The sequence below is a fragment of the Chenopodium quinoa genome, unplaced genomic scaffold, assembly GCF_001683475.1.
Source record: "Chenopodium quinoa cultivar QQ74 unplaced genomic scaffold, ASM168347v1, whole genome shotgun sequence".
Classification (NCBI taxonomy): domain Eukaryota; kingdom Viridiplantae; phylum Streptophyta; class Magnoliopsida; order Caryophyllales; family Amaranthaceae; genus Chenopodium; species Chenopodium quinoa.
In genome coordinates, this window is record NW_018742418.1 from 5,247,705 (window position 1) to 5,269,536 (window position 21,832).

At 34.1% G+C, this 21,832-nt stretch overlaps 3 protein-coding genes across 3 annotated transcripts; all 3 read left to right on the forward strand.

Moving 5' to 3' along the window:
* Positions 1-6,513: 6,513 nt before the first annotated feature.
* LOC110710877 (flavonoid 3',5'-methyltransferase-like) lies at positions 6,514-9,018 on the forward strand. The gene is made up of 5 exons (XM_021889229.1): positions 6,514-6,689; positions 6,823-6,908; positions 7,541-7,685; positions 7,958-8,089; positions 8,552-9,018. Exons 1-5 carry the CDS (start codon positions 6,633-6,635, stop codon positions 8,861-8,863), a joined length of 732 nt encoding a protein of 243 aa, XP_021744921.1. The 5' UTR covers positions 6,514-6,632; the 3' UTR covers positions 8,864-9,018.
* Positions 9,019-10,280: 1,262 nt separating this feature from the next.
* On the forward strand, positions 10,281-13,707 carry LOC110710887 (caffeoyl-CoA O-methyltransferase-like). Its single transcript, XM_021889235.1, has 4 exons — positions 10,281-10,678; positions 10,769-10,854; positions 12,347-12,589; positions 12,822-13,707. Exons 3-4 carry the CDS (start codon positions 12,452-12,454, stop codon positions 13,068-13,070), a joined length of 387 nt encoding a protein of 128 aa, XP_021744927.1. The 5' UTR covers positions 10,281-10,678; positions 10,769-10,854; positions 12,347-12,451; the 3' UTR covers positions 13,071-13,707.
* A 2,519-nt stretch (positions 13,708-16,226) lies between these two features.
* On the forward strand, positions 16,227-20,854 carry LOC110710894 (ELMO domain-containing protein B-like). Its single transcript, XM_021889239.1, has 9 exons — positions 16,227-16,496; positions 18,043-18,149; positions 18,578-18,646; positions 18,815-18,930; positions 19,023-19,077; positions 19,439-19,559; positions 19,707-19,754; positions 20,103-20,197; positions 20,294-20,854. The coding sequence occupies exons 1-9, from the start codon at positions 16,448-16,450 to the stop codon at positions 20,390-20,392; spliced, it is 759 nt and encodes a 252-aa protein (XP_021744931.1). The 5' UTR covers positions 16,227-16,447; the 3' UTR covers positions 20,393-20,854.
* The last annotated feature ends 978 nt before the right edge of the window (positions 20,855-21,832 follow it).

The window sequence follows — 21,832 nt, forward strand, 5'->3', positions numbered from 1 at the left end:
TGAAATTTCCCCATGGTGTGGAGTACTATAGTCACACATCGGAAGAGTGGTAGAAAGATGACAAGGATATTAAACTATTGTCTACATCCTAACAAATTTTTCGTTAAAATATAATTTTAAGATGGAACTTCATTTAACTTATATCTTTATTTTTTATGTTGTATCGTGCAACTCAATGCAAATAGTGTCATATTACAGGGCCATCTACACTCCGACACATATAGTGCACATAAAGCCCGGGTCATAGCGTCATATTTCTTAGTTTCAAGCTTAAATGACATGATTTCAAAATTAGAAATAACTTAGCAATGCTCTTTTTCTCTGCTTTCCAGGAGCATATTGAATACAAAAGCTGATGAAGCACAATTCCTTTCAATGCTATTAAAACTAATGAATGCCAAAAACACCATAGAAATTGGAACTTTCACTGGCTATTTACTTCTTACTGCTGCCTTAACTTTGCCCGTTGATGGCAAGGTAAACTTTTCCATACAATTTCTCTATTAATTCAACCCTTTAGTCTCTAATTACTTAATTAGGTTATAAAGTCTAATTATTTTTGTTGAACTGAAATTATTTTTACTGAACTGAAATTATTTTTGCTGAACTTAAATTATTTTTATTGAACTGAAATTAATTTTACTAAACTGAAATTATTTTTACTAAACTGAAAAGTTATTTTTGCTGATTTTCTATTATATCCTTCTTTTAAGTTTACAGATTTTTATTGAAGTGAAATTATTTTTACTATTTTTTTTTTTCTATTTTTTTTAAGATGGAGTGAACAGGGTATAATAATAATAATAATAATAATAATAATAATAATAATAATAATAATAATAATAATAATAATAATAATAATAATGATGTAATATATGATTGTAGATTCTAGCCATCGACTTCCATAGAGAAGCATATGAGGTTGGACACCATTAACAAAAAAAGCAGGAGTTGAGCATAAAATCGACTATATTCATGGAATTGCTTTGCCTGTATTACATGACCCAATAAGCAAGGTAACTTTACTAGTGATTGTTGTTTATAAGATCAATTTGTTTAATTTTTCTCAAAAACAAATTATTCTTGTATAATGGTACGTATCACTCGGATTTTAATAGAATCATTACTGTAATTATGAGGAGTTTAGCTAATAATATATATGACTTTTAATTCCGGACAAAGGAAGTACTATGTTTAACCCGAGATATAACAAATGTGAATAGCATAAAGAAGGGAGATTTGATTTTGCCTATGTTGATGCGGACAAGGAAAACTACATCAACTACCATGAACTATTGTTGAAACTTGTTAAGGTTGGAGGAGTGATCGCCTACGATAACACTCTTTGGTTTGGCTCAGTTTGCCTTCCAGACGATGATGAGATATTCAACAACGACCTTGTTATGAATATTTTAATCAGCATGGTCGTGATGCATTACAGAAGTTGAATAGCTTCCTTGCCTTGGACACTCGAGTCGAGTCCACTCTTCTTTCAATCGGCGATGGCCTTACTCTTTGCCGGCGTAAGTGAAGAAAGCACAGTCGAAAAAGGTTTGAGTCTGTCAGAACACCGTGTTACATAGCGAACGATCCTCAACGGCACACCAAGATCAATGGTGGTAGGCCATTACTCACGCTCTGGTACACGGTCATAGTTCATCCACCAAGCTTTGATTTCTGTGTAATTTGTACTCAAGGATACAGAGGTACGAGCCTATAGAACATATCCTGTCTAGTAAGGTCGTGCCTCAAACTTTGAATAATGAGGACGTTTTCCCAAACTAAGCTTTGTTTGCTTAGTATTTTGCAAACTAGACTCGTGGAAAAACTATTTTGCAAACTAGACTCGAACAGCGTTTTATATCTTGATTTTTTAAAAAAAAAAAAATTCAATGTGTAAAATGCTGTCTGGACCTGTTTACTTTTTTTTTTTTTAAAAAAGAAAATTCGTAATTTATAGTTTTCAAAAACAATTTTTTTTTAAAAAAAACAAAGACCCTAAAACGCTGTCTCAGACACTGTTTAATGTTCTTAATGAAACGCTGCCTGAGGCAGCTTTTAATGTTCAACATGAAACACTGCCTGAGACAGCGTTTAATGTTGTTAATGAAACGCTGCCTCAGGCAGCGTTTCTTGGGAGCTTTTTTTTTTTTTTTTTTTTTTTTAACAGCGAGTCTCTTTCTAATTTATACAACGAGCTTTTTTTTTGAAACCAATAACAGCTTCTCCCTGCATTCCCACACTTCCATTCCCTCACTTAATCTCTCTCTCTCCAAGACCCTTCTACTTCTCCGTTCAAGTCGCCACCTCCACCGCCGTCTCACTCTGACGACGGGCCGCCGAAAGCCCCGAAAACCTAGCCTCACTTCAACCCGAATTTGGTATTTACTCAATCTCTCTTTGAAGTTTAAAATTCTAGGGTTTATGTTTTTGTTTTTTAATTTTTTGAAATTGTGGTTAAAATCTTGATAATGTTGAATTGTTAGTGTTGGTAATGTTGAATTGTTAGTGTTTGTAATTGTTGAATTGTTAGTGTTGGTAATTGTTGAATTGTTAGTGTTGATAATAGTTTGAATAATGTTGAATTGTTAGTGTTGATAATGGTTGATAATTGTTAGTTTTTGAGTGATTTTGATAACCTACATTATTGTTTATTAATGGTGATTTAGTGATACTAAGTTGTTGTAAATTGAAAAGTATGTCTACATTGTTGTTTAATTATGGGGATTTAGGGATGATTTAGTGTCTGTAAGTGTAATGTGTTTTGGTTGTTATGTCGAATATGGCTGCACAAAATTTAGTTTTGATATGCCGGTGGGGAGGTGAAATTTTGTTCGATGGACCCCGTGTCGAGTATAGTGGAGGAAATATGGAACCACTAACACTTGAACCGAACATGACTTTCAATGATTTGATGAACGAGGTTCGTAGTAGTATAGGTTCAAACCCAAGGAATGTTGAACTAAACATTAAAATGAGGTTTGAGACTGACAATGGGGTTCAAGTGTTACCTGTTTCTACGAATAAACATTTGAAAGCTTTGAGCTGAGGAGCGTTGTTGCAATGAAGGATGTTCCCACTGCGATATATGTAGAAATGGTGCCTATATGTACCCAACAAAGTACTCGGCCAGAACAACAATCTACATATTATTCCGGTTACAACACAGAGCCCTTCCAAGTGCCCTCACACAACATTCCATCAACTGAATATGGGATGGGATCTTTCAGTCGAATGCTGCACGACAATCAATTTCACATGTCGTTTAGTTCTCATATAGCTTCACATGTACATGGGGGGGGGGGCATATGTGGCAATGATCGATCAACCTGGGCCTTCGACATCAAACACCGTCACACCTTCACCGATGCAATTGCATAGTTATTCGCCTATGCAAGTGGTGGTGGTCGATGGTGGGGAGGTTGTCAGGGTTCGTGAATGTCGGCGGGGATGGTGGTTGAGGTTGGGGTTGGTGGTGGGGATGGTGTTGGAGGGTGGTGGTGGTTGGATAAGTGGTGGAGGGTGGTGGCTGAATGAGTGTTGGAGGCTGAAGTTGATGTGAGGAGTCTAGCCAGCAGAAAAAACGCTATCCCAGGCAGCGTTTTATGTTAAAGAAATAAACGCTGCCTCAGCCAGCGTTTTATTATTTTTGATTTTTATTTTTTAAAAATCAGAATTTACGAAATTAAAAAAAAAAGGTCAACTGGTAAAAACGCTGTGAAAATCAACATTTTTGGATTTAGTAGAAAACCTGCAAAAATATGATTACCTTGGCTTGTCGAGCTTATAAAGACGGTTAAAAACACAAAAAAATAGCGCCTCAGCAAAGGAACTCTTACTTTAAATGGAGTTGAAAATTCAATGAGTAATGCCAAGAGCCTAAAGTCAAAGAATGAGATTCAAGATACACTTTCACAATGGAGGTCACTTGACCTTTTAACATGATATCCTCAATGTATTTAACTACTCATACTTGAATACAGAATTGCCAAACGTGTTGTGTTCTATCATTCTCATGTTCGAAGTTAAATGTGTTGGAAGATCGACCTCAACACTTAACCGACCCATTTTGTAAACGTGTCGTATCTTGTTGACCCATTTAATTAATCGTGTCACAAACTCTTAACATTAACCCATTTTTATTCGTATCTAATTCCTGTCGTGTTACAAATAAAAATGTTAAAAAATAAAAAGAAACGTGTTTACAAATAAAAAGAAAAAAAAGTGATGGTCCAATTCGGATCTAAGCCAATTGGATACTAATGGATCCGAGAGGCACCGGCCTGTTATCCGTCCACTGACAAGAGCGGGAAGTTTTCGTTGCTCTGTGAAACCAGCCTCACGCGGTCCCCTCCGCTTTAGGATCCATGAAGCTCTGACTTTCGCCGAAGCCCCATGGATCAACTCGCAACTTGGACTGGGCAGGCCAGCAAATTGCCAGCCCAAGACCCGACCCAATTAGCTTGGCTTATATTCCATCACTTTGTTACCCCCACTTGGGTTACAAGCCCACGTGACTGAGCTCGGTGATCAGTATAATGTCTTTGTAAATATATAAAGAACGCAAAAATATTATATTACTTCGATGTGGGATTATGTAATCTCACGTTTTATGCGAGGTTGAACATTTTGGCTCATTTTGTGCATGATTCTTTCTTGATTTTCTTCCATTTCTATTGAATTGTTGTCAATATATTACCTACGTACAGGCGTTTCATGACTATACTATATCCTAAATGTTGAGGACTTGAGGATGTCGATTTTTTAATTAAATATTTCTCTTATCTAGTGTTGTTTAAGTATAATTGCTAAACTATTGGAGATATATATATCTCTAGCTTATAGATCGGGTATTACCTAGTTCTTCACAATCGAATGTACGTAATACTTCCATATTCCCTCAAAGTTATCAAGCATACATATGCAAGGACATAATTTAGGATAAATAAGCAACCTAACAAAACTACATTTACCTAACTAACACTTGGTGAAAATGTAAAATACATCTCTTAAATGCATTTCACGTAGTACAAAGATTTACAATTTACTATGAGTAATATCTTATCCCGAACATTTACACGTCTCCATTTTTTTCTTACTTACTTTATCTCCATTTCTCTTAATATTTTCATCATTTTTTTTTATCTACGTATCTAAGTGATGAATAAACAGGAAAAAAAAAAGCTGTAAATGTATAGAATATATATATATATATATATATATATATATATAATATATATATATATATATATATATATATATATATATATAATATATATATATATATATATATATATATATATATATATATATATATATATATATATATATTATATATATATATATATATAGTCATACTTGTATAATGTTCTAAGACTTTTAACCAAATCTGTCAATTACTTTTACTTCTATTTCTTTCATATAGTTTATTGTCAGTTACTTATAACATAGCCCAAATCCACACCATTTGGAATTACTAGTCAAATTGCATTATTAAGTTTCATTTAAAGTTGTTTGGTGTTGTTCAAATGTCTAGTTTAAGTTCATGCTTTTAGTCAAGTCTCTAAGAGTCAAACAATTACAACTACTTCAAAAGCTGTCAAGAAAGAAATTTCAAGCATGAATATAGTACTCGCTAGTTTAAGTCCAGATACCTAGCGTCGTCTTTTTGGACTTTCCAAGTTTTTATTGTTAAAACTCTTTTTCATTTTATTTTTCATCCACAACTATTGAAAATAAATTACATGCATAAATAATAGTCAACAATAAAGTAGATGTAAATTACCAAAGACTTTGTATATTTCTAGTCTAGAAATTGAAATACTAGAATAGTTTTAGAATAATATATCTTTGATGTCGGGCTTTGCATGGGCGGATCTGATAAGAGGCATGAGCGCTATGTGCCCCACTCCACCAAATTATTGTATCTTTGGAATAAAAAAACTGAAGATATAATGAGACATGTAATATATGAAGTATTTCATTCAATTCCTAATATAATTTTATAATGAGTTTAAATTGGGATTTGAATCGTGATGGAGCTAATATTATTAAGCGCTTTCAAATGTTGTTGATTGTGGTTGTTTTCCTCGTTGTTATAAATTTTAAACTACTACCAAGTATAAAGCGGGTAAGTAAAATTGCTCGTGTCATGTTCAATAATTTATCAATGGACTTATAATGTCCACCATGATTTTCAAACTACTTTATCGTATTATTTAAAATTGCCATTTCAACAATTTTGACTGTGTATAGACAGTACATAATAATAACATAGCACAAATTTGAAATTCGTTTGTTATTATAAAGATATATAAAAGTCCAATTTCAAAAAAACATGAATGTATGGCATATTATATGGTTGGTGTTTAGAATTGTCAAACTTTTACTACTACTCATTTAATTAAGTAATGGTCTTTGATGGTGGCTTGTATTATATTCGAAAACATTATTATCATAAATCATTGTCAAAATTTCCTGGAATATAAATATCTTTTGGGCTGTTTATATAAATATAACTTCATGCGCCTCAAAGAAAATCAAACCACTGTTAATACATATATATCCTTTGCTTCCGTTTAATCCTTAATTAATTAAGAAATATACACATAATTAAACCAACCAGAGAAGCAATGGATTTGAAGAAAATCAAGGAGTTCACCATTCTCAACAGCCCAGCTCTTGAAAAGGTTAGTTACTACAAGTAAATTATTATCGTTAATTATTTGCATTTTACAGCTTGAAAAACAAAAAAAAAATTAAAAATATGATATTATTGCATTGATGTATTATAATTTGGGGTTTAATTTGTTTTTTTGACAGTACATATTAGAAACAAGTGCGTACCCTAATGAACATGAACAATTGAAGGAAATTAGGGATGCCACTTTGGAGAAATACAAACACATGTACTCTTTCTCTCTATCGATCTCCAAATTAACTTTACATTTTTTTACGCATTCATGAAGCACCCATTTTTTTTTTTATTTCATCGCTTTTACTTGTCTCTTATTACACACACCCAAACAAGTAAATTTTTTTATAATACGAGGAAGAAAAAAAAATTGTAACTCAATTATATTGACCTTGTAGCTCATTTGGATCAAAATTTTTTATTGTAGCTCAATGCATGGCATAGGGTGATAGGCATTGTGCACCTTTAAAACAGTGATAAGAAAAAATATTGTTGGACCAACATTTTGTTTTCAAAAGTATTGTGTAACAACATTTTGTTTTTACACAAAGATAAGTAAAAACATTAGAAAGGAGACCCTCCTCGTAATGGAAACTTCTAATGCATCAGAAATAATAATTCGAAAAAAGCAAAGAATTTATGCTAAGGATCTTCTAATGTACAGCATCACTAGTATTATGCATGGGTATATTAAAATCAATGTTTCGTTCACTTATACTAGTATTTAATAACACAATTTGCATTTTCCAAGCTTTCACACTAGTAAGATGTGATATTTATAAAACAGATAAAAATAAATTGAAGGACTAGCTAATAGTTGTTACATTGGGTATGGTCCGTTTTCAGGAGCATTATGAATGCATCTGCAGATGAAGCACAATTCCTATCAATGTTATTGAAGCTAATGAATGCCAAAAATACCCTAGAAATTGGTGTTTTTACTGGCTATTCACTTCTTACTACTGCACTCGCTCTTCCTGAAGATGGCAAAGTAAGTTTTTTAATCATCGAATATTAATGTTAACATATAGGACTAATTTTATTTGTAAAAGTAATTTATTTAAATGAACTTGTTGAAAGTTTAAATAAAAGCATCTTAACTAACAGTTTGTTGTAACACGAAGCATTATAAATTTGTAATATCATATTATTAAGAAGAAAGTACTATTTCCTTATATAAATAACACCTACTCCATAATTGAATACAAAACTTGATTTTATTATTTTGGTCCAAAATAATTGATTTTGTAATTTTGATTTCAGGTTATAGCAGTTGACCCGGACATGGAAGCATACAAGGTTGGATTACCGGCCATTAAAAAGGCAGGAGTTGAGCATAAAATTGAGTTTGTTGAAGGAAATGCCATGCCATTTTTAAATGATTTAATAAGCAAGGTACGCTATAATATTATTTTACTCTATTTATATAACACACTTTGACCATTATATTGTGAGTAATTTATAATTTTATACTTAAATTAAAACAAGACACTATTACATGAGACTTGGTCAAATTCGTTATCATTTATTATAATTTCACAATATTAACTTGTACAGTTTTACGCATTGATGATTAAAAAACATTAATTAATAATAATCAAAGTATTGAATTGACAATATACCTACATGGAGGGACTAACTGCCTAATGTGTTAATTTGTAACCTAAAATCTAGTAAAAGGATCATAAGAAAGAATGATAAGGCCCAATTGACTTTTCTAAAAACACAAATGCCAAACGGCCCAAATTAACTTTTAACAAACATTTTGTGACACAGACCCAATCTAAATTGATTTTGCATGTGACAAATAATACTAGTGTTTATAGATTATAACAATGTTGAGTGTGAAAAATGCAGGGCAAGGAAGGGACCTTTGATTTTGCATTTGTTGATGCTGATAAGGAAAACTACATCAACTACCATGAGCCATTGCTAAAGCTTGTTAAGGTCGGAGGAGTGATCGCCTTCGATAACACTCTTTGGTTTGGCTCGGTCGCCTTAGCCGATGATGATGAAAAATTCAAGAATGACCCTATTATGGGATACATTAAAAAACATGGACATGAAGCCATCAAAAAATTGAATAGCTTTCTTGCAAGTGACCCTCGAATTGAGTCGAGCCTTCTTTCGATTGGTGATGGTGTTACGCTTTGCAGGCGCAAGTACTAAAATGAAACATACTTTACTTTCTATTGCAATGTTGTGTTCATTGATCAAAGTTATTGTACTAATAAAAGACTCAATATCATGTGTTTTCAAAAAAATAAAATAATTGTTACTATGTACGCTACAAATGTACAACCAATAAAATTGGGTTTTTTTGAGTATTAGCCCCCCCCCCCCCCCCCCCCCCCCCCCCCCCCCCCCCCCCCCCCCCCCCCTTTTGTTTCGAATTGAGTCGAATGATTTTGGGTAGAATTTGGATCAAATTTTTTTATTTATGTAATCAAATATGGTCATATGGATTAATTTTATCTAGTCTAATAACATGTCAATGTAGTATTGTAAAATTTGGGCCTCTCTTTTTGGCAAACAACTCATTATTTTGGGCTTTTCATGAGTCACCACACTCATCCGTCTCACCACCCATAGGGCCATCCCAATATGCCACCTGTAACTAATTAAAAATTTGCAAGTCAACAACCATGCCAAATTGCAAGTCCATCTAGGCGCTATACATTTTTTCTTTGCAGATAGGAGGGTAAAACATTTGATATTTATAATGGTACTTATTATGATTATAGTGGTATTTTTTTGTACTATTATGCATATATATAAGGGGTGAGTATGGGATGGGTACCTGTACCGTTAGTAGTAATGGTTCGGGTAATCGATAACCAATATCACTAAAAGTGATATCCATAAACCGAACCGATAAAATTGGGTACCCAGATTTTGGGTGCCCGGATTTTCGGATCGGTTATCGGGCATCCAATAAGATATCCAATAATGATAATTAAACTTAATAATGTAGTTATAATGATATCATTTAACACTGATTAACAACAATACCAAATGATCTTGTCAAATTATTAATAATATTACTAATCATTGATATTATAAAGTGATTATGAAGTAAAGTAAGAGTTTAGATTTGGAAAAATAGATTTAAGTAGGGAAAAAAAAATTGTTTATCGGATCGGTTCGGGTAACTGTTAATTTTAAAATGATACCCAATAACCATACCCGATAACAAATTATCGGAACATGTACTCAAATCGTTATGGTTATCGGATTGGTACCCTAATTTTTGGAACGGTTACGAATCGGGTTTTCGGATTTTTGGTTTTTCGGGTAGTTTTGCTCAGCCCTATATATATTATACTATTAGATTATAGGTTGTCTTAGTAGTACTATTATATCTCACGGTGTTATAATATTTGATGTACATTTACATACTTATTTGTACCATTAGAAAAATATTTATACCACTATAATATTTAGTGGCACTATTTACCTATTTGATGGTATTTTATACTCAATGTTAATATTTTATACTCATGTTAATATTTACCTATTTGAAATAAATAGGCGCTATGCGCCAAGAGTTATACCCAAATTGCCAAATTCTATCTCACCCAATTTTTCTTAGACTTCTCATACTCTCAATCCAAAAGCTAAGAATTATATAATTTGCTTATGTTTATTGCTTATCTTATCCTTAATTTGCTCTAAATTAGTGTTATCTGTTATGATAAATTACTATGGAGTACTTTTAATCCATATATAGCACGAAATCAACTCGGGTTTTATATACTAGAAAACCTCAAGTCCTAGTCATTTCTAAGCTTCGTTAACACGAAAACAATTGGTTTTTCATCTCATAAGTTTCCGTGTTAGCTAATTAACCCAATCTCAAAATTAATTACCAATAAACCAGCAATAATTAAGTTGCAAGAGCACTAGAGCAGCAAGGTTTTCATGGATTCAAATCACTCAATCGATAAGCCTAAAAACATCCTTAATAGCCCAGAACTTCTTCAGGTTTGCAAATCCATATTTATTTTTTCTCTTTAATTAATTGATGGGAATATTATAAGTAGTTTTTTAAGAAAATGTGAATTTTTTTTGCAGTGTAAATTGGAAACCAGAGCATATCCAAACAAGCATGAACAACTCAAGGAAATTCGACTTGCTACTGTTGAAAAATATCCTCATTTGTATGTGCTGCATTTTCTTTTGCCTCTCCTCAAAACTCGATATGATATACTCTCTCCGTTCTTTTTTGTTGTTCGTGTTAGGAATCTTTTTGTTCGACAACAGGAACAATAGAACAGGAAGGAGGGAGTACTAATGCTTATATAATTTCAAGTAGTTGTGGATGAATCTGAAATTTAATTTTGCTTCAAGTAATTTTTATTTTTTTTTAGTTGTAATTTTGGTTTTTGATACATTCCCTTGGCTAATTATTGATGAATTCAATTCAATTTGCCAAGGTTTTAATTTTGCTGCCTCGTCTAGTCTGATCATATTTCATATGTTATGTTATGCTCCTTTGTGTAAAGGGCCTTCATTGGTGTATACGTCGTTGACTTTCACAAATCACGATTAGTGAAATCATTGTCGAATATGATTGGTTTGGGAGTGCGCTGAAGTTTTTTTGGGTGTGAAAACACACGCTTTTCCGGAAGTTCATATGTGCCTGAGGGTTTAGTCTAATATTTGAAATCATTGGTTTAATGTTTCCTTAATTATCCTAACAGATATACATGGTTCCTAAGTTTCATGATGAGTTTCAAAGAGTTTAAATAGGGAAAGAATTGAAAATACTCGCGTAGTTGTAATGAAGCAAATAGGTTCATGTAAGACGTAACCCTTGTGTAATTATCAACAATGGTTAGAATTCTTAGAAATTCCCTATGAGTTGTCACATTATGTAAGTTCGCAACAATAATATGGATTAGATCAAATGGCTTATGTATGTGAGAAGTACTTAAAGGAAAAAAGGGATTGGAATTGGGTATAATTAGAGCAAATTAAATTCGTAATCTGGTGCATGCAACCGTGCAAGGCATTTTTGAGAAGATTAAGATAATTTCTTACTTGATTTAACTTCTATTCTCAATATCAACATGAGCAACTTTACCTTCCCCTAATTCACTTCATTTTTGTAAAGTTTAATTTGTCAATGTGTTTCATGTTTCATCGGTTTATGGTGCAAACATGAGCAACTCTGCCTACCCCCTAATTCGCTTCCTTTTTCTTCTCCAAAATTTGTTTTCTTCTCCGAAATTTGTTTTCTTTCCTCTGAGTAATACATTTGATTTTGAAATCCATATAGGACAGCCTAGAATATCCCAGCACTTATCTTTTGAATGCCACGCACTTATTGCTAACATTTTCCATCATTTTGAGTCTTGTTGGTTGATGCTTACTTGCTTAGTATATCAATTTGAGTCTTATTATGTTCTAGAAGTTCTCTTTGTGATTCTTCTTGTTGTAACATGGAGTGTGGTTCCTCAGTTGTAGGCAATGGTTACATCAATAACATATGCTAACTTCAAGCTATTCGAGATGCATGCTTCTCTTAGCTGACTCGCTCTTTCACCTAGCTTTTATCATCCTTAATTTAACATGTATAAGCACAACTTCTATCAATCATGTTAAAATTTATGTTAAAATTTAAGGGTGCATAATTTCTCTGTTTTCTAGGTACACAATGAACGTTGCTGCTGATGAAGCACAACTTCTATCAATCATGTTAAAATTTATGTTAAAATTTAAGGGTGCATAATTTCTCTGTTTTCTAGGTACACAATGAACGTTGCTGCTGATGAAGCACAACTTCTATCAATCATGTTAAAGCTTATGAATGCCAAAAGGACATTGGAGATCAGTGTTTTTACTGGCTACTCGCTTCTTTCCACTGCCCTTGCTCTCCCTGATGATGGCAAGGTATAGCATTTTGGTTATATGATTTCCTTCCAGATATTTTTTATCTTTGTTTCTCCTTTCCATCTAAGCACTAATTGATGTAAATCATGGTATGCCCTTGCTCTCCCTGATGATGGCAAGGTATAGCATTTTGGTTATATGATTTCCTTCCAGATAATTTTTATCTTTGTTTCTCCTTTCCATCTAAGCACTAATTGATGTAAATCATGGTAAATAAGCATCATTGTTGCAGGTTATAGCCATCGATGTAAACAGAGAAGCCTATGAGGTTGGATTACCTTTTATTAAGAAGGCAGGAGTTGAGCATAAGATTGATTTTGTCGAAGGAATTGCTGTGCAAATCTTGAATGATCTTCTAAACAATGAACGATCCCAGGCCATTTTTAGAATCGGAAACCATTTCATCTTATTTCATGTAATTAAAAATGTGAACAAATTTAAAGATGTATCTAAATATGCAGGGTGGAGAAGGGACATTTGATTTTGCATTTATGGATGCTGATAAGAAAAACTACAAGAACTACCATGAAGTGTTGTTGAAACTCGTCAAAGTTGGAGGAGCCATTGCCTATGACAACACCCTTTGGTTTGGTTCCGTTGCATATTCTGAAGATGTTTGAGTTTTTCGAAGATGGTGATCAGGAAAACAAGTCTTTTAATCAAAGTGTTCGCAGGGATACGAAGGAATTGAATAGCTTCCTTGCAAGTGATCCTCGAGTTGAATCTGCCCTCATATCAATTGGAGACGGTGTTACTCTCTGCAGGAGAAAGAATTAGCTAGGAGTGATTTGGTAAACACTTTCTTTCTGTGTTGATTATATAAATCGGATTTTCGGATATCTGAGTGTCATAGTGATGAGTTTATTTTCTGCAAGTCTGTAAAAGTACATTGAGTCAGTATGTACTTATGTGTTAGGATGGACACAAAATGTGATTCTAATGGAAATATGGAATAAAAGTTCCCTGCTAACATTAGAAAAGCATTGAAGGTTCAGTTCTAAAAGTCTGAAACCAACAGTCAATTGTTTTGCACAAAGATTTCGAGTGCTGTTTCAGAGCCATCAACTGACTTCTATGCCTTGTGATGTTTAACTAATACTATTATTTTTATCCGATAATTTGCTCAACATGTATATAGAGTTACGCGGTTTGCAGGTAGGTGAAGGGGGGCAATATATGACCTGATCCGCTAGGTCTGATGCTCAAGTACAAGTTAAAGAATACCCTCTGATGCCTAAATGCGTGTCTAGAAGAACAGATATCAGATGTAATAAACTTTGTATACGCGGGTAACTAATCTATGGCATGAGGCTAGACCAGCCTCACAACTATGCCTCCTTCACTACAAGAACTATCATGAAGTGATGCTGCAACTCGTCAAAGTTGGAGGAGCACTTGATATTCTAATAATATAGAGAGATAAGGAAAATTTGATTTTAATAATCAAACCTTTCGCTAGTCTTAGTTTATTAATATCACTTTTCGATTATAGCAGATTAATCTCACCTTTAGGGGGCATCTTATTCTATTAGGCCAACTTGACCGGTGACCTGTTCTTCAGGTAATTTTTTTTTTCCTGATTTTTTTTAACAAAACAAAAAGGTTTTTTTTTTTTTTTTTTTTTCCTTTCCAGCAACGTAACCACCCATGACCCACCTTCCCCTAAGTCACAACCGAGTCCCCCATGGATTCCGGCAGCCTCAATTACCCTTTTCCGGCCAAGTAGTCCCCCTTCCCTCTCTTTCCGGCCAACACTCGAAAATCCTCGCAACTCCAACCAATGCAGCCACCACACAAAACACCGCACCTCCTCTCTCAGCCCGCGCACCTCCACCCTGCGCAACCAATCAGCCACCAACCTGCAACAAACAACCACCAATCAGCCACACCTTCTCACGCAAAACCTCAAGACAGCAGCAGCCCCATTACCGCCACTTCCAAACCCCTGCTGCTGCTCTCTCTCTCCACCTCGCCATCAGCCAGCAACAGCAATTAATCCACCCACATCGAAACCCTAGAAACCCGAAACACTTAGCAAAGAGATGAAGGAAAAAAGCTCAGATGATATCGAGTTTAAAATCCCCAAATCAAACCCCAAACCCCCAATTAAAATCCCGAAAACCAGAAATTTCGAAATATGAAGAAAATTTACCGTCCCTCCCTCTGATCTTCTCTACCGTCCGATAGTTTGTTTGCCGTCATTTTCACTGTTTTTACGGCGATGTGTATGTCGACAAGTACGGCCGTCTCGGTTTCGTGGGTGAAGGTGAAAAATGAGGGTGGGTGGTCGTGGTTGGTGAATGGGGTGGCTAGGGAAGTTGGGAAGGGCAACAGGGTGGTTGGGGAAGGGCGGTAAAGGTGGCTGGGGTGGCTGGGAGTGTGTCGGAATTCATGGAGGTGGGGCCGTGAGGGGGAGGAAAGAGGGTAAGGGCAGGGGAAAAGGAAAGAGGAAATAAAAAGATTTTTATAAAAAAGTTAACAAAAATAATTTTTAGCCAATCATAGCGTGACATGTGGACATGTAACCTGTTGTAAAAGGTGAAATAACCAGTTGGGCCGGATAAACTAGAAAGGGGTGTAAAGGTGGGATTAATCGGCTATAATCAAAAGGTGGGATTAATAGATTAAGACCGGCGAAAGGTTGGATTATTAAAAACAAATTTTCCTTAAGATAAATCTAATAGCTTATTAATATTTTATTTTATATAATAGCAAAATAAAAAAAAATAAAAAAAAAAAGGGTCAAAGTTATGAAAAAAAACTAAGTGTTAATTACTATGACACTGATGGGGTATTTAGTACTCCGTAAATTACTTTTTATATGGAATCAACTGTAACTTACTCTATTATGACATCTACTCTGAGTTACTCTACTACGAGTACTATGACATTTACGACTAATTAACTAAAACGATAAATTTTAAAATATACAATTACAAATTACTAATATGGGGCTTAATAAGAATCCAATGGTTGAGATGTCACCCTGTGTTGTTAGACTTTGTGTCTGGTTTGGAGGGACACTGATGCCTGCTAAAATATTGTCTATTTGTCTTGCACATTGTTGTCTTTTAGTTGATTTCAAATCTTGAATGGGCGGGTGGTTGTTGTTTTGGATCAACTTGCTTAAACAATACAAGTATTTAGTGTATTTATAGTACTAACTACTCGTATTAACTAATAGGCCCAAATCATATAAATGGATAGTGGAGGAAAGTGTTTTGTTTTGTGCTAAAAGTGTGGATATTTATGTTTGTAGTTTATTTCGCTTATTTAAAAATATGATTATAATATATATCACTTTTTACTCTATATATTATATAAGTATTAGATATACTTTCTATAAAATAGTATATGATTGAGAATTTATGACAGAATCACTTGTCGATCAAAGTTAACAATGCTTACTAATTTCTAATCTTTCTTATGCAGCTGTGAAGACTTCATTATCATTTTCTTTCAAAAAATGGTATATTAAAAACTATCGCATAATCATGTACATCATTAATCCAAATATTTCAAATGATTTAAGTCATTTAACTAAAACGAATACTAATAGCTTCTTACAACACAATTTTTTGATTATGATTTTTTACAAATCTATATTACTCGTAGTGATAGTACATTAGGTGAGTTCCTCTTCCGAGATCTTCTAACTAAAATCCCACACAACTAAACAAGTCAACCCGACTTACATTAAATGAATCGCTTTAGTCTCAGTACTCGTATTAATGAAACAAAACCACCAAGAAGTTAGACCGCTTCATAAAACGAAGACCAAATTATTGAACCAATTTATTCATTGAACACTCAAGAGAGTGACGACTGAAGAGTTTCAGTTATTTGGAATTACCATCAATGGGCGCTCACAGAAACAATCATGGAAATCCCTGCAATCTTAATTCTCGTACTATTCTCTCTTTCTCGAAATTTCATTGTTTTCTTTCTTGCTCTTCTATGTTTGATTCTATGATGTAAATGCATTTAAATAATGACTCTTTGTTCTGGGGTATTGCTTGGAAACTTCTCATCTTTCAATTTTAATCATCTTGTAATTGATGGGATTTTTCGTTGGGTGTGAAATGAGGCAGTTTTATTGAATTTGAGGATCAATGGTTGATATGATGGTGTTTGTATTCCGTTATTATCATTTTATTTTAATGGATTTTGGTATTAAATTGTAAAGACAATAATCTTGATTAAAGGATGAAACTTGAGGAATATGATGCAGTTAAGTTGAATTTTGCAAGAAATGCTAGTTTTTTAATGTTTGGTTGGCATTGGCATTGTGTAATATGGAGTACAGTGAATTTGTATTTTTACAAGAATTCATCCAATATTCCAATATCATATTGTGAGATTAATCAATCTAGTTCATGTAGGAATTACTCATTTATATTGCATTTTAATCCTGATTTAGCATAACTGCTATTGAAATCGTACCGCATTAGTTGTTATTAAACAAATGAGATGTGTACATTCAATTCAATTGGTAGTCATCCTTGGAATTCATAACTTGGTTGAATTCGAGTGGGTAGTAGCTTTGGGAGATTAAGTCCACCCTTATCAAAATTGGTGTTTGAAGTTGTAGGAGCTGATTAAGATTTTGAAACATGTTTTGAGTACTCATGATTACTGATTAGTACCTAAATCATTTGTGAATTTTGAGTTAAATAAGTTGGACTTGGTGATGACGGCGTGACTTTGGCGTGGCTTGCTGATTTGCTGATTTCCCGATTTCCCCTCCACTATAACTAAAGAATGGCTTAGGAACTCTAGTTATGAACTATGTAGTTTTTCTGACAACGCGTCACTATGTATGCATTTATCTTTGTGGTTCTGCTCATTTTTACCCCAAACTATAGGAATCATGATTTGAAAGAAGGATTTCACAATTTTCTCTTTTGTATCAACCGTGAATGTAGAGATCATTTGTCATATAAATCAGAAGTATGCTGTTATTTGGATGGACTACGGAATCACATGAGTTTTATTTGTTTCTCCCTGTGATAAAGCTAAAGTTGCATGAAAAAACAATGGTTCAATAGAGATGACATTTTTATTGGTTTGGTAGCTTCACAATAGCAATATATGTGATGATGAACATCCGACTTTTTTGTGGTTAGCACTGCATTTTTATTTGCTTGTAAGGTTTCTCTATGTTATTTCAATCCTAGGATTTGAGGCATAATAAAACATTAAAACATAATATCTGTGTATATTTTGTGTGATATTCTGAAATTCACCAAACGCAACTTCAAGTGCGTATAGTTATGTGCTGCTTTTCCTTTCATGTTGGTTTAAGAAACTATTTGGTCAAAAATTTAAGTTTGACCCTTTAAATTACTTTTTGAAATTTAAAAGCTCGTTAAATTATTAGCTCTGCATATAATTAGAGGCGTTTATTCTGCTGTAAACAATTCAAGATGTAAAGTTGTACTTCTCTTGGGCAGATGATGTAACTTGCGTAACAACATGGATAGGTAAAGGCCTTACCTGTTACTGCTTCAAGAGGAAGGGGTTCTATGAACGTATTTGCATTACCTTGACACCCTTGCAGGTAAAATCTGTACTGCATAGAGGAATAGGGCAGATTGGGCAGGATTTTTTTTAATTAAAATAAAAATTGGGCTGAGGCAGGGAAGAGACTTCATACATTACTAGGTTGATTTCAGCTCCTTTCATCCATTCTGTTAATCCTGTTATATGTTTGACTATATGACATGCATATCTTGCATATTATTCAGGCTTGTACACGGCAGATTTTCCAAGATTTTTCTGAAAAGTTTGTTGTTTCTAAGTATGAAGCTTCTTTCTATTGTCCTTTATTTATTGTATTTTGGTCTGAGGGAGGTTGGTAGTACCTTGCATACTGTGATAGTCTTCGTTATTTTTGCAAGATGCTAGACATGGATATGCCAACTGTTCATTAAGGCTCTGCTTTAAATTGGTGTTGACTGTTGTGAGTTATGCTCTTTCTTGAAACAGGAACAAAGACTTAATAGGTTAAAGCATCGCATGAAGATTTACTTTGATCCCTCAAGATCAGACCACCAGGTACACACTCATTGATAGAGTATACTTTGTGGTAAGAATTCTTGTTGTTTTTTTTTTTTTTTTTCTTAACATTTTATGACCCTAGGGGGTTGTTAAATGTGAGACTTGCTGCTAATAATGCGTACTTATTAGTCTTTCTATGCTGTATAAATGATATTGTATTGACAGGAAGCTCTTAGGGCTTTGTGGTATGCTACGTATCCTGATCAACAGCTCCATGGTTTAATATCGGAGCAATGGAAAGAAATGGGATGGCAAGGAAGGGATCCCTCAACAGATTTCAGGTTTCTCACTTGCCAGCCTTCCTCTGCCGCTGTCATATGTATCCCTTTCGTCTTTTTTGTGATTTGATCTTGTCTATCTTACTATTGAGCAGAGGAGCTGGCTTTATCTCTTTGGAAAACTTGCTGTTCTTTGCCAAGACATTTTCTGTAAGATCCTTGTTTGATATTTATTGAGTGTTCAGAATACATCATTTCACATTTAGATGATTTAGAAAAATGAGAGCAATTTTTTAATGGTCCATCTAGGTTAAATCTATTGAACAATTCAGGGAGTTCTGTGTATACCAAAGTGGAAAATGACGATTACTGAAAACTGATAAGAGTTAGTTATGAGAAAAGTGTGGCATCTTTTGTTCCGTTAACTTTGGATCACAGAATTTTGGATTTTTAATAATGTTATAGAAATGTTGATAGAGGATTTATATGCTTTGTTTTGCCATTTTTCCAGACTGCTCATCTCCTTATTTCGATTCTATTTAAATTCACATCATCTATATTGTTGTTGCAGACATCTTTCCAGCATTTAGTGAAGAAACAAGATGGAAAACGTGCAACATGGGAATATCCCTTTGCTGTTGCTGGAGTAAATATAACATTTATGCTCATACAAATGCTTGATCTAGATGCTTGTAAGTAGAAATTAATGTTAGCTCGTATTTAGGTTTGATGTTTGCTGTAACCAAGCTGGTGTGCTTTACTTGCTCAGTTTAATAAAATCTTCTTTTTTTTTTTTGCATCATAAGTTTTTGGCGACTTATATCATTCTATTAATACAGTGAAAGGGAGATCTTTTGTTAGAGCTGTTTTCTTGCAGATGTTATCAGGTAACTGATTTTTTTCACCTAGGACAACTCTATTAATTCTCTTTCTTTAGTTATTCCGTGACTCTTGTGTTGATCGTTGATCTGGTTAGGCAGCAGGTCATCCCAACAACTTGGTTCATAACGGATAGCACATCTCAATTTAGCTATTTTATATTCTAATGAATCTGTTCCACCTAAAGTGGATCAGCGAGGCTGCTTTGTTGATCAGTCACAGTTGAACACCCACTAGCTGATCACTGGCCAACTCTATGCATAGCATTTCCATTTAGAGTCGTGTCTCATTGAGTTCTTGAATTGATTACAATGGCATGGCTTATCCTAATTAGAAATTTCTGCTGTAAATTTCAGAAAATGAATGGGCCTTTGATTTGCTTTATAGTGTAGCCTTTGTGGTTATGGATAAGCAATGGCTAGAGAAGAATGCCACGTACATGGAGTTCAACGTAAGGAGGCATCCTATCTTTTACAGTAATTTTTTTCCTTTGCTACCCCTCTCAATCTCTCACACTACATAACGATTTTCATATGATGTGTTGCAGGATGTCCTTAAGTTAACGAGAGCACAGTTAGAGAAGGAACTTCTGATGGATGAAGTATTAGGCATCGAAGACATGCCTTCATTTAACCTTCTTTGTTAACCCTTGGAAAATATTAGCAATGGCTCGACGTTTGATGATTTGCCGATTTCTTATTCCCTTGGAAGACCAAGTTAGTTGCTAGAATGATGTTTCTAGCTTCACCTTATCTCCTGGAATTTTTGGTTGGAAGATAAAGCTCTGATACAGATAAATATACTTGTGCTTGTGCTGTTTTTCGGTTGATGGATATGACCTTTTGCAGTTTTGTTGACACCAAAAAACATTTTAGTGAAAATTTTGTCTAGAGTAGAAGTTTGACACGAATTGTTTTTAAAACAAATCTTGTGTTATTGTCTCAATACAGAAGCCAAGGGGAGTTCTAGGGTGATCAAATAGTTATTTATCACCTTAAGGTAAAGGTGGGCCCATTGTGGTGGCACCTTCATGACCACAAAAAAAAATTGTCCCCTCTATTTTTTATTTTGCTAAAAATCAGTTAAATGTTTTATAAATGTTAGAAAATCTTTTTAAAAATAGATTTTATTATTTTTGAAAATCAGGAAAAAAATTATAGAAAATTAAAATAAAAAACAACCACCCCTTTCCACCGGTAGTGTCGGCGACCAGCGACGCACCACCAGCGATGCAACAACTGCCGGCAACTTAACCCAAAATAATGCCGGCAACCCAGCCCCCTTCCCTGCAGGCTGATCGAAAACCTCCGATCCCCTCAGGCGGTCCCTTTCCACCTTCTCCCTTTCACCAGTGACCCCAAACCATCCCTAAAACCAAAACCCGGCCCACCCTCTCCCCTTCCCCTCCCCCAAAACGACCTTCCTGACATCAGATCGACGACATCCCTAGGGAAAGGGAGATAGGCGACCCCCCTACCTCTTCCTCCCCTCGCCGGCGCAATCCCCTAGCCCCTCGCCAGCGTTGAGAGATGTCGCCGGTGGGAAGGGGAGGGCCAACAATCAGGGGGAGGGGAGAGGTGGCTGTGTGGTGGTGGCGGTGGCGGTTTTTTTTTATTAATTATTAATTAATTAATTAATTTAATTGTATCTTTTTTTTTGAGGAAATTTAATTGTATCTAATCATGGTTAAAGATTTAATTTATCTTTTTTGTTTTTTTTAACAAAAATAATTAATATCTTTGATATATACCAATATTGTAGTATCTTAAAAAAAAAAAAAAGTTGTTTTCAAATTACAATATATATATTATAAGGGTTTATTATTATTATTATTATTATTATTATTATTATTATGGACAATATTGAAGTTGTTTACAAATTACATTATTAATTATCAAGTACTCCCTTTGTCCCAATATAAAGTTTCTATTTGTGTTTTTTCACAATATTCAAGAAATGGGAGGCAAAAATGGATGAAGTACATAAAAAAAGGTGAAAAGTACAATTATAGACAAAAGTTAGAGAGCAGAAAGTGAATAAAGTACAAAAAAAAAGGTGAAAAATACAATTATAAACAAAAGTTAGA